A 16,224-nucleotide genomic window follows, 5' to 3' on the forward strand; every position below is an offset into this window, starting at 1 on the left:
GGTGCGAGTACTGGAGGATGAGCCAAGTACTCTTTGATGTTATCGAATGCTTTCTGGTGATCTTTATCCCATCGAAATTCTTGTTCCTTTTTTAAACGTAAAAGAGGAGAAAAGATTTTAGTTTTACCAGACAAGTTCGATATGAATCTTCGCAAAAAGTTCACTTTACCTAGGAGAGATTGAAGTTCCTTTTTGTTCGATGGAGGTTTAGTCTCCATAATAGCCTTCGTTTTGTTTCGATCCACTTCAATTCCTTTCTGGTGTATGACAAACCCCAGAAACTCTCCTGCTGTAACACCAAAAGCACATTTTAGTGGATTCATTTTCAAACCATGTTTTCTCATTCTCTCGAACGATAATTTTAAATGGCTTAGATGATCCTCTTTTCGTTTCGACCCAACAATTATGTCATCAATATATACTTGTACAAACTTACCAATTAGATCATGAAATATTAAATTCATTGCCCTCTGATAAGTAGCACCAGCATTTTTTAATCCAAATGGCATCATCACCCATTCATAGACGCCTAAGGCACCTGGACATCGAAAAGCAGTTTTCGACACATCGTTAGCTGCAATATAAATTTGATTATACCCAGAATAACCATCAAGCAAACTCATAATTTCATTACCTGTAGCGGCGTCTATCATGTTTTCAACAATAGGCATAGGATATTCATCCTTGGGCGTTGCTTTGTTGAGATCTCGAAAATCAATGCAGACTCTGAGTTTTCCATTCTTTTTGGTCACAGGCACTATATTCGAGACCCACTCAACATATCTTGAAGTTCTAATAAACTTCGCTTTTAGCAGTCTTTCAATTTCTTCTTTAATTTTCTCGACTACTTCAAGGGCAAATCTTCGAGGGTTTTGCTTAACAGGTCTCTTTCCAGGAACTGTGGGTAACCTATGTTCCACCAATTCTCGATCTAATCCTGGCATTTCCTCGTAATCCCATGCGAAGCAATCTTTATACTCATGTAAAACTCGAAGCAATTCCTCCTTTAGATTTCCTTCCAAGAACTTGCTCACGTAGGTTACTCTTCTAGCCTCACCCGTTCCTAAGTTTACCTCTTCAAGTGGATCCTGAGATTCTAACTTATATTCCTCTTTCTCCGTTCTTTCGAATCCCAACGGTGAGTCGTCGAAGATACAATCCAACTTGGGATCTAGCTCTTGCTCTTGGTTTTCTGTTGTTTTTTCGACCGCGTGGCCTTTTCCGTTCCCTCGATCTTCTTTTTTGCTCGAGACATCTTGGTCTCCTTGATTTCCTTTTTTTTTGTTTTCTTTTTCGTTGGAAACTCCCTGGTCTCCTTGATTTTCTATTTTTTGTTTTTCATCGGCCCATGTGGCCGTACTGTTTTTATCAACTTCCTTCAAAAATGTTTTTTCACTTTGCACTTCTTCGGCCATATTGGCCGTTCGATCGGCTACGTAAGCCGATATTCGAGCTAAAAAGCTCGAGTAAGGATCTTTATCCTTCATTCTTCAAGTGGAGCCGAATCCTTCTCGGCTCAAATCACAAAACCTCTCCTTACATCCCAGCAAAACATCTTCTTAATGCCTTCTTCTTCATCCATCATTCTAGAATTGTAAGCATCGAAAGGTTTAGTTTTCGCAAACGCTGTCAGCTGTTGGTCCGCGAAATACATCCCAACTTCATAGGTTTTCTGATCAGCTTCAAGCATCTCTAACCCTTCATCATCATTCCAAAAAAATATCTTTTGGTGTACAGTGGATGGAACAGCTCCTACTCCATGAATCCATTCTCGACCTAGCAGGACGTTAAAGTTTGCCTTAGATGGCGTTACTATGAACATTGTAGTCCTCCTCACACTTCCAATTTGTACGTCGAGCAGAATCATACCTTCAGGCTGAGAAGACTTTCCAGCATAATCCGAAATCATTATGTTGTGAGGTTTTAAATCCGCTAAGGACTTTCCAAACCTCTTCAGCATTGTCTTGGGTAGGATGTTCACAGCTGCCCCTCCATCAACAAGAACCTTATTTACCTCTTGCCCCTCAATCAGCAATGTCAGCAATAAAGGCTTGAGGTGTCCTTTCATCTCCTCAGTAGGAGAATCGAACACAGCAGTGTTAAACTTGGGAATAACCCTTGATATTTGGCTAACCCATACGATTTTCAACTCATAATTGGGGTCCTCGAAGAAGTCCTCTCGATGGATATCTTCTTGTTCATTCACAGCTTCCATGGCTCCAGCATACTCAGTTGGTAAGATCGAAACTATCCCACAAATGTCCTCTAAAGAGTCCTCGAAGCCACTCTCGAAGCAATCAGTGATCATGTCCTCATCATCGTCAACGAACTTTTGAGATGACTCTCCTCTCTGGGGAACAGGGATCGAAAAACGATTTCCTTTTACTCCTTCAAAAGTAGCTTTCCGCATCCTTTGCTGTCTTCTCCACTGAGTTTTACTCAAATTGTTGAAAGGTTGTCGAAAGCCACGACCATAACTTCCCGTTGGGAATTTCCTTAGATTTCCTTGCACTGGGTTCCGTGGATAAGCCATCACTTGTTTCCCTCGACCTATTCCTCCGACCATAGGTCTTGGCGGTGCATTCCATTTGCCAATAGGCACATTAGCATTTGGAACAAAAGTGTTACCAAACCTCGATGAATTATACATCTCCATCTTTCCTACTGGAGCGTTATATTGAGGCATGTGAACCTGCCTCATAGTTAACCCAGCATTCAACCCGACGTTGGGCTTAGGCTTTTGTCGAAGGTTTTAAGCCTTATAATTCATCATCATATCTGACTCCTCAAAAGCCTTAGCAGCAGCCCTATCAAATACAGCACTACATCGAGGGCATAACATCACTTCTCTATCAGCTTCTTTCTTTTTCGACAAGAAATCAACTAAGCTATCCCCCTCTTTAGGATAAATGGGCTCCTGCTCCTTAGCAAAATCTTCCATTAGTTCCTCGAGCTTCTCATCAGAAATGGGCTCAATATTGTCATCCTCTTTGACAGTGACATCCACCATATTGATCCCTCCTATCGAGACTGGCTCGACATATCCAGTATGAGCAGCAAATGGGTCTATGTCCACTTTCATATCTTTCTCCTCAAAAGCAAGGCGACCATCAGTAATCGCCTTTTCGATAAAATCCCTGAAACGCACACAATTGTTAGTCCAATGACCATACATATTATGATATTTACAAAATTTCTTTCCTTTTCTTTGCTCGAATGGGGGAATTTTATGATTTTCTGGGAGTATGATTTGTTTATCTCTTAATAAAATATCAAATATTTTTTCCGCTTTCGTTACATCAAAACTATACTTCTTACTCGAATTACCTTCTACATTATCTCCTGGTTTTAACATTTGACACTGATACGTAGGGCCAGGGCGTAGTTCTGCTAAGTTGATCTCAAACTCCTCACTCGAGACTTCACAATTAGAATCTTCCCCAAGATCTGAATTTTCTAAATACGCTACCTTCTCCTTTCGAACAAATTTGTCAAATTTTCTCAACCTTTCTTTTTCTAGTTTAATTTGTTCGATCCTTCTCACTTTTTCAGCCAGTTGGGCCATATCCCTCAACTGTTCGTTTACTAACTTCTTGCGTATCGAGAAATCTAACCCTGTCGCCGCAATCCTAACTAGTTCATGTTCAGGTATATTGGTGTAACATCGAGATTTTAATTGCCTGAATCTATTCAAATAGTCATCCAAAGTTTCATTATCTTGTCTTTTGATATTCATCAGATCGACTATACTAACTTTTGTTTCCTCTCTAAAGAAGTGTTCATGGAAACTACCATCTAACTGTACCCATGTGTGTATCGAATTAGGAGGTAAGGTAGTAAACCATGTAAAAGCATGTTTAGTCAATGAACTAGGGAAATATTTCATTTTTAAATATTCGTTATTTGCTAAATCCCCACATTCGACTCCATACCTAGCTATGTGTTCGACTGTTGACTCAGTCAATTCTCCTGCAAATTTCGAGAACTTGGGTACTTTTACTCCTCGGGGTAGTTCTGCTTGGGTAATATAATCAGGAAAAGCTGACACGAAATATGGGCGTTCGTTTCGACCTACATCGAATCCATGCCTATTTAATATTCTTTCCACCATCTGGTCTAAATGATCATTGGGATTCCCATTAGGTCGAATTACATTCTGAAAATTTCCATGCCCCCCAAGGTTTTCTCTGTCATTCAAGTTCGCACTCATGGCTCTCGAAGGTGTTCCCTCACCTAGTTTATCCCCTATTTTGTTTATCAATTCATACAGGGGAGTCATAATGTTATGCATTTGAGTTGACAACAAATTGACCATGTCATGATTACTATGGTCCATTTGCTGTCTAAGAGCCATCATAGCCTGGTTACTAATTCCAGTGGGTACGTAACTGCCTTGTCGAATTAACGAACCTTCCTGACTCGTTCCTATATGTTGATAGGGGTCTTGCATAACAAACCCCATGCCGTTTGGTCCAGGATTATATCCCTGTGGGAATATATGCATTTGGGGATTAGGCCCTATCAAGGGTACTGGCATATCAGCATGTATAGGTTGGGTACTTCGCCAATTAGGTGGCATACCCCAAGGATACTCCCTCGTGACATCTACCAGTTCCTGAGTTACATTATTTGGCCTTGCTGTGTTTTCGAGTAACACAGGAGGAGACCTTGCCCCCCCGGTCACATTAGTAGCACTATCAGGATTGGGGTTAGGCTGTTCTACATTTGCATTATTATGGCTTGCATTCGGATTATTAGACGTAGACATAGTTCTCCCACTCCTTAATCTCATGCAATTCACACACCTAAACTAGTCCAATTATGTTCTGAATTAAACGAGTCCCACCGGGCGTGCCAATTTGTTTATGGTGGAATTAACCATCAAATCCTGGGTTCTTTTTTTTTAGACTAGCATACGAACGTATTTCAATTTAGGTGCTTTACTGTGTTATCGTGTTACCGCGAATGGAGAGTAGGATGAAAAAGTCTTAGCAACTACTTGTTTCAAAATGTTCTTCGATTAAAACAAACAAGCAATGTTCCCGCATGCAAATAACAATATGAATAGAATGAACAATGTATACATTCGCAATACAAATCATGTTCAAATTACATAATGTTCAAGCATTACAAGATTAAAGTCTATAACTACGTAATTAAAAGGAGAGAAGAGAAAAGAAAGACTACACTAATCCTACTCCTAAAAAGAGAAAAGACAAGTGGTCGAGAAGTAATCATACCCAAAGATGATTCCTTGCATGGAAGCCATATGTGCAGGCAGAGAATGCTTCAGAATTTGGTTAGAGTATGAGTTTTCCGACCCTGAAGAGGTCCGTGATCTTTCTATTTATAGAGACATAATGAGTGGTTAACTCCGTACACGTATACTCTTAATCCCATAACTGCTACCCACTACATTTGCTACGTGGTTCAGAATAATAACTTCTTTAAACCGCTTTTCCCACGTGTTCTTATTCTCTCCTTTGATTTTGATAACCGCTTCTGGCTTTAGCCATTTCCTTGTTCGACTTTTCCGAAGTGCGTTATGTTCGACCCTATCTTGAATGTTTCCATGTGAAGTCTTGTTTCCAGCTTGAATGCTCTCGAATCTCAATTCAACCTTATCTTGAGTACCCCCCTCTAGGACTAGTTATAATTCTTCCATGTATGGTAGTCTTGAAGCAATGCCTTTAGTCAAACCGTTTTCGAGTCTCATCACTTCGAGTAGTCTCAACACATGCACATATTTTAAACAATGTAGTGGCATGCACATATTTTAGTTTCAACAATATTATCGTTGTTAAAATTCTTACCGATTAGAAGAAGAATCACTTCAAATTAATTATCATACCAGTCAAACTTTAAAAATTATGTAATTTAAATAATAATATTAATATACATTCATAAATAAAATATAGTAAATACAATTCACCAAAATTATATAATAAATGCTTAAATTTAGATACAGTGTTTACTTATATTTTTAAAACATTTCAGATTTTTTAATTTTAAAATCTAATGCAACAACTCTCAAAACAAATATATCTTCGAGAAATGCTAATTATACACTTTTTTAAATATATATTTTTAATTGATTTATTAAAAAATATATAATTTAATGAGTTTTACAGTCTATTTTATAATTCCCTCTCATAATTTTATACTTTTTAATAAATTTTAATAAAAATGAGTGTGTTTAGCAAATACTTTCTCAAGATCTACGTATATGCAAAAAAAAAAAATCATTTTGACACAAATTAAAGAAATTGGTTAAATGTATTTAATTTTCATTATTTTATATAAAAAATAGGATGCACTACATTTATAGAAATATTTTTAATCATGTTTATTATTATAGATAATATTCTCATTTATTATTTTAGAAGTATTTTTTTATTAAAATCATTAAAGAAAATTGATTTAGCTAAAATTTATTTATATTTGAATTTAAAAACTTTAAATATTTTTTACTTGTATATATTTTTTCTTCTAATTTCGTGTGCCGTTGGAATCTTGATAACTTCATTATTCTGATTCACGTCCTCACCTTCACGTGCTGCCAATCCTCCTTCCTTGTCAGCATACACTATTTCATTTTCTACCATGTTGGCATACACCAACAACTAAATTTATTTAAACTCAAATCAAAACATTTTTCTGATTTTCTCTCCCACACACACATTCTCACTCCCATCATCTCATATCTAATCTTATTATGTTGGATTTTGGAGAGGAGCTGACCTTAGAGAGTTTCAAAATTCCATGGCTCATATGGATTCAACTCTTTGTCTTGCTTCTTCTCCTTGCCCTTCTCTATTGCTTCTCCATCATTGCCTTAGATCAAGATCTCTCTCCTTCCACTCACTCTCATTCTCATTTGCATATTCAACAACCCTCCAACCACCACTCAACTGTCACCAACCCTCTTCACAACACCCGGGTACAGTACACCCCATTTCCCCTTCTTTTCATTTTCTTTTACCCTTTTCGATTGTTAAACTTCCCACTTTGTAAAGATGGCATCTTGCTTGCTCTATTCTTTTTTTCTTTTGCCCTTTTGAAAGAAACTAAGGGTGAAACTTTTTGTTTTTTGGATCAAACGGAGAAATCTAAGGTTTTGGGTTTGTTTTCATAGATAGGTTTTCTTTTCTTAGGTTGTTTAATGACTTCTGCAGTTTCTTGTCGATTTGTTAAGGTTTAAATTTGTTGCTATTTTCTTCTCTGAGAAATCTAGGTTGTGGATGTTTAGTGTTTTTTCTGTTACAATACTGAGCCCATTTTGGCACTAACTGTAACCTTCAAATTTAATTTCCTTGAATTTGGGAATGGAAGATGCTGAAGTGGGTCATTGACCTTTGATTTGAGGTAATTTTAAGGTTGAGAAAGAAAGTTTGATACTGGAAAGTAGTAATAAATCTTTATAGTTATGAGACGAAATTAGATTGAGTCCGTAGAAGTATTTCTTTTTTATTTTTTGTGATTTAATTACCTGTTCTCATTTTGTGAATTATGAATTATGATAGCCACCCCCTTTCTTTTGTTTAGGTGCACACTAACCATAAAACGAGACAGAACTTTCAACCTTTTTTCTTTGAATTTATTGTAGGCCGTATTTGATTGACTTTCATCTCATTGTTCCACCTCCAAAATTACTTCAGATGCAATTATTTAACATTTTCATTGTAGAATGAATATATAACTATTTCAATCTCTTGGTTACCATATAAATTTTTGCAAACGAGATTAGTCTTTTAACTTAGTATGTGGAGAAATACTTGTGATCAGAAGACTTTAGAAAAAGGCGATGGCTTGAAAGCAAGATTCTTTTGCCATTTGCTTGAGAACATCAACTAAAAGTATTCAAATAGACAATTAAAATAAGCCTAATAATGATGAGATGAATTTTGTTGTAATAGTGATTTCTACTTACACAAATAAACACCTATTCAAATTTGACATTTCTAACTTATATTCATTCTTTCATTTTATGCCACCGACAATACTTACTTTGTCATGTTAAGTTTGACTGCACCTAGTTAGGTGGGAGGTTGTTTTAACTTATTCATGTTATATAGCTGCTTTAAAAATTGATATGCAAATCTTTCTTATCTTTGATGCCTTAAAAGATTTATACTGGTTAACCCTGTTTTTTCTGTTAAGGAAGAATATGTAGTATCTAGTCAATAATATTTAATTTTTTCCAAAATATAAATTTGACCTGTTTAATTGATTTAATCTTACCATATATAACTTTCAGTGTCACCTAAAAAAAGGGTTTTAGTGAATGATACTCATCTGTATATATTTATCTGTCGGTTGAATTAGCACTTATCCTTGCTCTGTATGCTTCACCAAAGGACCTGAAAGATTCCATTATAATTTACTCGATAATGAACATACATTGTTGGTAGGGTTGGAAATTCAATGCTTCTGTTTTAATAGTAAATTCAAAAGGACAACCAATGAAGTATATTGTCTGTATTCATAATTTGTTGTGTGGCATCCTTTTTAAGGGATTTTTTTCTTTTATTTTGTACCAACAAATAAATAAATTAGTATGTACATATTTTCTTATTAATATTAGATAGACTCTAGAATGTCCTTACTTAGAGAGAGAAACTTAACATTTAAGTACATTAAATCTATGACAAAGTCTATTTCCATTTTTAACTATATATTTTTCCTTGTGACTAAATGTGAATTGACATGGCAGGGAGTAGAAAACCTAAGCATTAAAGGTGAAATAGTAAGCACTGGGAACACAGGAATAGTGAGAGAAGAGATTGCAGTTGCAGAGGGTGAGGCTTCAACTTCATCACTGTATTTCCTTCACCCTTGCTATTATTTCAACTTGGCAAGAGAAGCATTTCTCAAATGTCTTGGCCTGGATTCTGCATCTGAATCTGATGCTCCCTCACTCCTAGAACTTAAGAAAAGACAGCAAAATTGATTGTGAAAATTATGTTCGCATTTATGACAAAGAAAAGTTTCTCATCATTCTCAACAGTGTTTCGTTTTTTTTTTTTTTCTTTTCTTTTTCTAGCGCCCTAATTTCCCCATCAATTCGAGTTACATAAGTAATAAGCTTCTAATTTTCTGAGTAATAATTTTCCCATCATGAAAATTGGAAATAGAAGCAAAATTTTAAGCAAAAATTACACCGGTGTCTGTTGAATTTTGTGAAAGCATACGTACTTTTTTTATTTTTTAATATTTACAGAAACTAACAATGGAAAATTACTATGGATTAGTTTTTTTTATAAATTTAATCAAAAATATCTTTTTAACTAACTCAAAGTTTCCTTATAATGAAGTTGTCATCCCTTATTCATGATTTTACTTATAAAAGGAAAAAGCTTGCTTATAATTGTTATTATTATACTCCCTCCGTTTTTTTTTTCATAGTCGTTTTGTCAGAGTTTGTTATTTTTTTTTCATTGTCCTATTACTAAAATCAATGAGTTATTAATTTTTTTCTTCTATTTTTACCCTTGATAATTAATACATGTTTCCTGAACAATGTGTGTATTTATTTTTAATGTTTACCTAATTTTTCTCTAACTACTCATATAAAGTTAATGTGCATTTATAAGAGCAATATGTTCCCAACAAAATATTATAAAAAAACAAAAAAATGGACAACTATTTAATGGAGTAGTTCAACAGTCTAAAAAATGCAAAAAAAAATAAAGGATAAAATTGGAAAGTAAGTAATAAACATTTTTGAAAACTAAAATATCAATGATTTCCTTAAATCTCGTGCAAAACCTTAAACGACTATGGAAAAAAAAACGGAAGGAGTATATTGTAGAAGTTTAGGGGTATTAAATAGATTGAGTTAGTTTAATTTAATCTAATTTATATAGATCAAATATTATTAGGTTAAATTGATCTGGTTTTTTTTTTTTCGATTTCTAATTTTTGTTCCAATCTGACTTATATTCGGTAATCGAATCAAATTGGCTTAATTAATTAACTAATTAATTAATTAATTAATTAATATATTTAAAAATTAAATATTTTTTGTTATTGAAAAAAATAAAAATTATAACATAATCAATTGATATTATATATTAGTTGTAGATGAGGAGTTAGTTAGCCATAATTATATAGTCTTATAGTCTTAAATAGTTATAAATGTTGTACATTAAAAGTCAAATATATTCTTTTTAAATCAAAATAGTAGTTAAAACCTTCTTTAATTTTAATTATTATGATCAATTGTTGATGTGTTTCTATAATAATATTTAAAATTAAAATTTAACACTTTATTCAATTTAGGATTTAAACCCTAAACCCTAAATCCTTAAAAAAAATAGTTAATCACCTATATATTATGAGTAAAGTTTTTTTACATTGACAACCAATTATATCTTTTAATTGTGTCATGTTACTATTAAAAGTAAATGTGTTTATAGTGACATGGCACAAGTAAAAGATACAATTGGTTGTCAATGTAAAAAAAATTTACACTGACAATGTATAGGTGATTAACTCTAAAAAAAATACTTTATTAAGTGCTCAAATTCCTTTAAATTCAACATAATTGCATGGAAGATAATGCATGATAATACACTTGGCAAGTAGGGATGGCAATGGAGCGGGTCGGGTACGGGTTTTATGATACTCGTCCCCGTCCCTGCAACACAAACCATCCATGTACCCGTACCCGTACCCGTCAAGTATGTGATTTTCATCCCCATCTTGTTCCCGTCGGGTATCGGGTATACCCGTACCCGTAAAAAATTATTATTTTTTTTGCAAAAAAAATACATAATATTTTTAAATTATTTTTCTATTATATTATAATTATAATTAGATTATTTCTTTATTTCATATTTTAATCAAGAGATTTCTTAATAATTACACAATTATAAATGTTTCACATTATAATAAATAATTACACATAATAAAATATTAAATTTTTTTAATATAATTAAATCGGGTACAGGTACATGTACAGGTACGGGACGAGTATGTATATACCCATACCCGTACCCGTACCTGGTTTAATTTATCGGGTTTTACCCGTATCCGGTCAAACCGGGTATTCCCCGTCAAAGTCGGGACGAGTTCGGGTATTATCCACGGGTACGGATATTACCCACGGGTACGGGTTTATTTGTCATCCCTATTGGCAAGTGCATTTCTATAAGTCTTGGATCAAATTTTCATTACTTCAATAAACTAATTTTGTTATTTAATATGACCCCAACATCTAGACATTTACGAAATTTAATACATTTAATAATACAACATTTTAAATTATTAGTACTTGAAATGGAAGCAAAGAAACTCTCGCAATGGTTAACCTTAACTATAAGCTTATAACTAAAACCTTGTAAGCGAACGCGAAAGAGGGAAAAACTAATATTATTATTATATTATTTTATTTTATTTTATAATACATTACACATTTACGTATTAACGATGATGGTAGTTTAGATTATTTCACTAATTAAGTTAATGAGTCAGCTCGACTTAAGCTCATTTGGTCTGTTAGACTTAAGGAATTTGACAAAAATGGCCTGGTTCTATTTAGATCAAGTTGACACTATTCGCAGATTGACCAAACCCAAATTGACAACTCTAAAAAGTCTAAAAGATGTGTATTATATGTCAAATTTAGTATAGTGATATTTCCAATAACCTTTTATTTAAGGTGTTTCTAGTTAATTCAAATTCAATTGCTCAATTAATTTTTAAAAAATACAAGTTGGTGTTTAAAAATGTTTATGAACCAATTGGTGTTGCGATTGGTCTTCAAATTTCAAGGTTTCAAGTTCTGAGTCTTGAGTTTGATATAAAAAAAAATCCTAGGAAATAACTTTAATGAAGTCAATGTCCTGGGAAGACTAATTTTTTGTAAAGTCAATAAATACTCTTATCAATATGATGACGAAAAAATATAATTTTTTTATATTAAGAAAAATGTTTATAATGTATATTATTTCAACTATTAAAAGTATACATGTCTATTAAGTTTTTGTGAAGTTAAAAAACTATTTGATTTTTTTCTCATTTTATTTTAATGTGTTATGTTATTTTAAAAGTACAAGTAAAAAAATTGTGTAAGTACATAATTTAATTATAGTTTATTTTATTTTTTATTAACTTGGTTTTTAAAATTATTTATGTATGTATATGTGAAAAATGATTCAATTAATAATACTTGTTAATATGGGAATATAAAAACAATCAAATAACAATCATTGGGTTGGTATGAGTTTGATCAAAAATCTTAATTGGTTCAAAATTTATAATTGTTTTTGCTTAACTCAAACCAAACAAATTCGATCTTGATTGGGTTAATTTGATTCGAGTCATTGACGAGATTTTGAGGTAAACGCACCAAATCACTATAGTATAAGAATTAAATGTAGGTTGTCAAACCTTGTGGACTTGAAAGCTATCTATAATTTATGGTATTATAGTAAAAACTTGAAATAGAAAGATTCACAAATATTATAACACATGACGTTGTTCATATTTCAACATTGGAATTAGAAAAAGATAATATCAAAGTAATAGTAAAACTAAAATATAATAGTATGCAAAGTTGTTAGGATTGAGTTTCACCAATCTCATTCTTGTGTTATCTTGAGATCATTTATATATAATTTTTATCATCCAATAATATTGAGTTCATTAAGGTCATTCTAAATCAAATCCTTGCATTTAGAATTTCTATGGAGTCTAACTCAATAAATGATTTATCTACTTATCAAATTAGAAACCTTGCATTAAGTTTAAGAACTTGTTCAACTAACCACTACAAATTTATTCATAGTCTTTAGAGTTGTTAAGTGATTTGATTTAAAACCAAACTTAGAAAATGTAATGTTTTATAACCAAAATCCAGATCAAATATCAAAGATGAGTGATAAAGTCACTCTAACATTAAGAATATGGTCAAAATCACCAACATTGAATAATAGATTATCATATATATAAATAAATAAATATTACGTGAGAGTTTGAAAGATTATTTAACCCCAACAAAAAGAAAAGTTAGTCACTCATGGTATGAGAGCTAATAAAAAAATACATGGAGAATGTGTAAAAGAAAAAAAGAAAGATCCTAAAACCCTTGTTCTCAGGTAATTATTGGACTCCTTGTTTACTTTGTAATTCTCGCACAACTCTCTATGAGTCTCTCCCTTTATTCTTGCTCTCCAATCCTTATATATATGTAGCAAATAAAATAAAGTACGAAAGAGAGAAAGTAAATCACTAAGTCCTTTTCAAATGGCTGAGCGGTTTGGATGATGGTTCATGGCGAACCAACTTCAATGGTTGATCCCTTTTGAATCCGCTGAGTCCCAAGAAAGCAAAAATTTGCACTTCTTTGGAGCCAATCCGCTCATCCCTTTCCAAACGGTTGAGTGATTTGGCCTTTGAAATTTGTAATAGTTTATGGGTAAAATACAAATTTCTTTCAAAATTAGTTAAATAAGTGTCAAAATAGTTAAGTCATTTAAGTAAATTTGACACTTATTAGTCAAATATCCAATGAGTTTTAAAAAATAAATAACTTTTTTCTCTCAAAGTAAATAAAATTTCCAACATTAACTAAATTGTTGGATTTGCAACATTATTCCTTTTGGTTTCTTTTTCTTAATCTTCATAAGGATTTCAATAACACACTACATTATGTGAAAATCTCAATATATTGTAGTATAGTTCCTTTTAATTTCTTAAAGTATTTGAGAAAATGAATAAAAAATCTACATATTGTTAAACAAACTTGTCTTTAAAGTAATAAAATTGATACACACATATTAATTATTAACTATATATAAATAAAAATATATTAAATATTGACTTGGTTTGGATTGGTTTGAATTTTAAATGTATAAATCCAATACCAAAACCAATCAATACCGGGTTTAATTGGTTTGGTTTAGATTGGACCCGGACAAAAAAAATAAAATAAAATCAATTTAATTGATTTGGTTTGGATTGGTAGGTTCTTTAGATTGATCTAATTCCACGAGTACCTCTACTTGAGAATTAACTTTTTTAAACACATTAGAATTTTACTTTTACCTTAGCAAAACTAATTTCTCAAATCTTCTATGGGAGTGATTTTGTGGGAAAGCTATCTAAAAACCATTATTGATGTCAGATTCACAAAAAAGTAAAAAATTTTCATGTATCAAACGTCCTCTTAAATTAAGAAATTACAAATAAAATTATAATGTACCATTATCATCATAGTTCCTTCCATTATTACTGTCATAATCAACATTATTGTAATTGTCATCACCAATAACGATAATGGTAATTATGATGTGACAATAGTTAGTAGATGAAAATAATGATAATTACAATAATAATGATAATAATAATAATAAAGGAAATTACGATGACGATGACACACGATAACTTTATTTGTATTCATTTAACCTAAGTTATTTATTTTAATATGATATTTTTTATTAGCTATTCTCAATTATCTGATGTGCTTGGACTGTGCCTTTACATTTGCCAATTGTTGCACCTCGCGTGTGTTAGTGCTTCTTCGATTATTGTGCACCTCCAATTCTTATGTGTTCATTTTAAGTGAAAGTAAATCATAAAAAAATCATTAACAAGTTTGAACACCATTCTTAAGGTTTTAAGACTAGCATAATCAACATTACACCATTTAATACTTTACTTATAATATAGACAAATATATTATACATACACGTATTAAAAAATATATAACTTAAATAACTTTTTTAGTATATTTTTTTATTTAAAATTATATATTTATTCTTTCAATTCAATTTTAATTTATTTTTTCATTTAATTTTTTTTGGACTAGATAAAACATGCAACATGGATGAATTTGGTTATTTAATCATTTTAATAATCACTAAATCAACATATACTATTGTTATATATTTGACTTAAATAATTTATATAGTATGTTTTAATTTAAAATTATGTATTAATTTGTACGATTCAATCAATCTATAATTTAGTTGTTTTGTGAGTATTATATTGACTACAATTCTATTTTTAAACTTCTTTAAAACATGGTATGGATTTCATTAAATTTGTAGCATGTAGGTATGAAATATACATGACTTGGATATTTTTTTAAAAAATAATAAAGACTAGATTATACAATTCAATTAGTGACTCAATGGTTCAACTTTTGACCCAGTATCTTAATTAGTTTGATAACCAATATGATTTTTAAAATTATGTATAAATTAACTTGTAAAGTAATGACTGTTTCTCACTTATATACACTAATTTAATCATATTACTAATCAACGTGGGATCTCCAATAAATAAGTTAAGTTACTTTTTTTTGTCTTGTACATCTCACAATAAACAATGGTATAAAGCATGTATTCTATCAAATCTATTGTTTTTATAACACGAGTAAATTCAAATATAAGTTATGATCCAAACATGAGAACAAAACTATTTTAGGATAAAAAAAATTAAAGCTCAACAAATATTCATTGGGAATTTATCTACAAAAAATGTTGAATTTTTGTAATGCAATTTAAACATAAGCCTTTAAAACTTTTTATTTTATTTTAGTTTTTATTTTTTTATATCGATACTTAAAACTAATAATAATATTATTTTGACTTATTAACAACAAAAAAATAGTTTAGAAATAAAACCACATATATTAAGAGTGCACTCGATCTTAATACATGTGGTACAATACTCAATTCATCTGCCATCTGGAAGCTTCAAATTAAACTGTGATGTTGCAGTTAAATATAGGCTTTTGTTCTGTTCTCCAAAGGGTACAAGAGTTTTATGGTTGAAACTGGTTCATTAAATGTAGTCACTCTTCTTCAAAAAGGACATGAGCCTCATTATCTGTGCTATAGTTTGCTGCAGGCTATCCATTCCTTTGGTAGTGTTGGGGAAATTTTGGTTGGTATCATGTCAAGTGTGAAGCTAAACAGGTTGTTCATAAGTTAATATATTTTGGGTTATATTTGAATGTTAATTTGAGAATTTTTATGTTGTTTTGCATTTTTTTTTGCTTTGTTAGTAAACACTAAAGAAGCTTTTGTTTCATATTCTCCGGGTTTAACTGATTTTAGAGTGGTTTACACTTTCAAAACTCTAAAAAAAAGAGTGTACTTGATTTTTTTAATTTTTTTTTAAACATCATTAATAAAACATTTTTCAAAAACTAATTCTTAGAGAGTAAAAATGAAGTAAAAAGAAGAAACAACGCAAGAAAGAACACGTGTAATG

General features: G+C 31.5%; 1 protein-coding gene across 1 annotated transcript; it reads left to right on the top strand.

Moving 5' to 3' along the window:
* Window positions 1-6,629: 6,629 nt before the first annotated feature.
* Window positions 6,630-8,997, top strand: LOC109799630 (uncharacterized). The gene is made up of 2 exons (XM_020360227.3): window positions 6,630-6,940; window positions 8,714-8,997. The coding sequence occupies exons 1-2, from the start codon at window positions 6,716-6,718 to the stop codon at window positions 8,948-8,950; spliced, it is 462 nt and encodes a 153-aa protein (XP_020215816.1). The 5' UTR covers window positions 6,630-6,715; the 3' UTR covers window positions 8,951-8,997.
* Window positions 8,998-16,224: the final 7,227 nt, after the last annotated feature.

This window comes from Cajanus cajan, chromosome 2, assembly GCF_000230855.2.
Source record: "Cajanus cajan strain Asha chromosome 2, NIPB_CcT2T_4, whole genome shotgun sequence".
Lineage (NCBI taxonomy): Eukaryota > Viridiplantae > Streptophyta > Magnoliopsida > Fabales > Fabaceae > Cajanus > Cajanus cajan.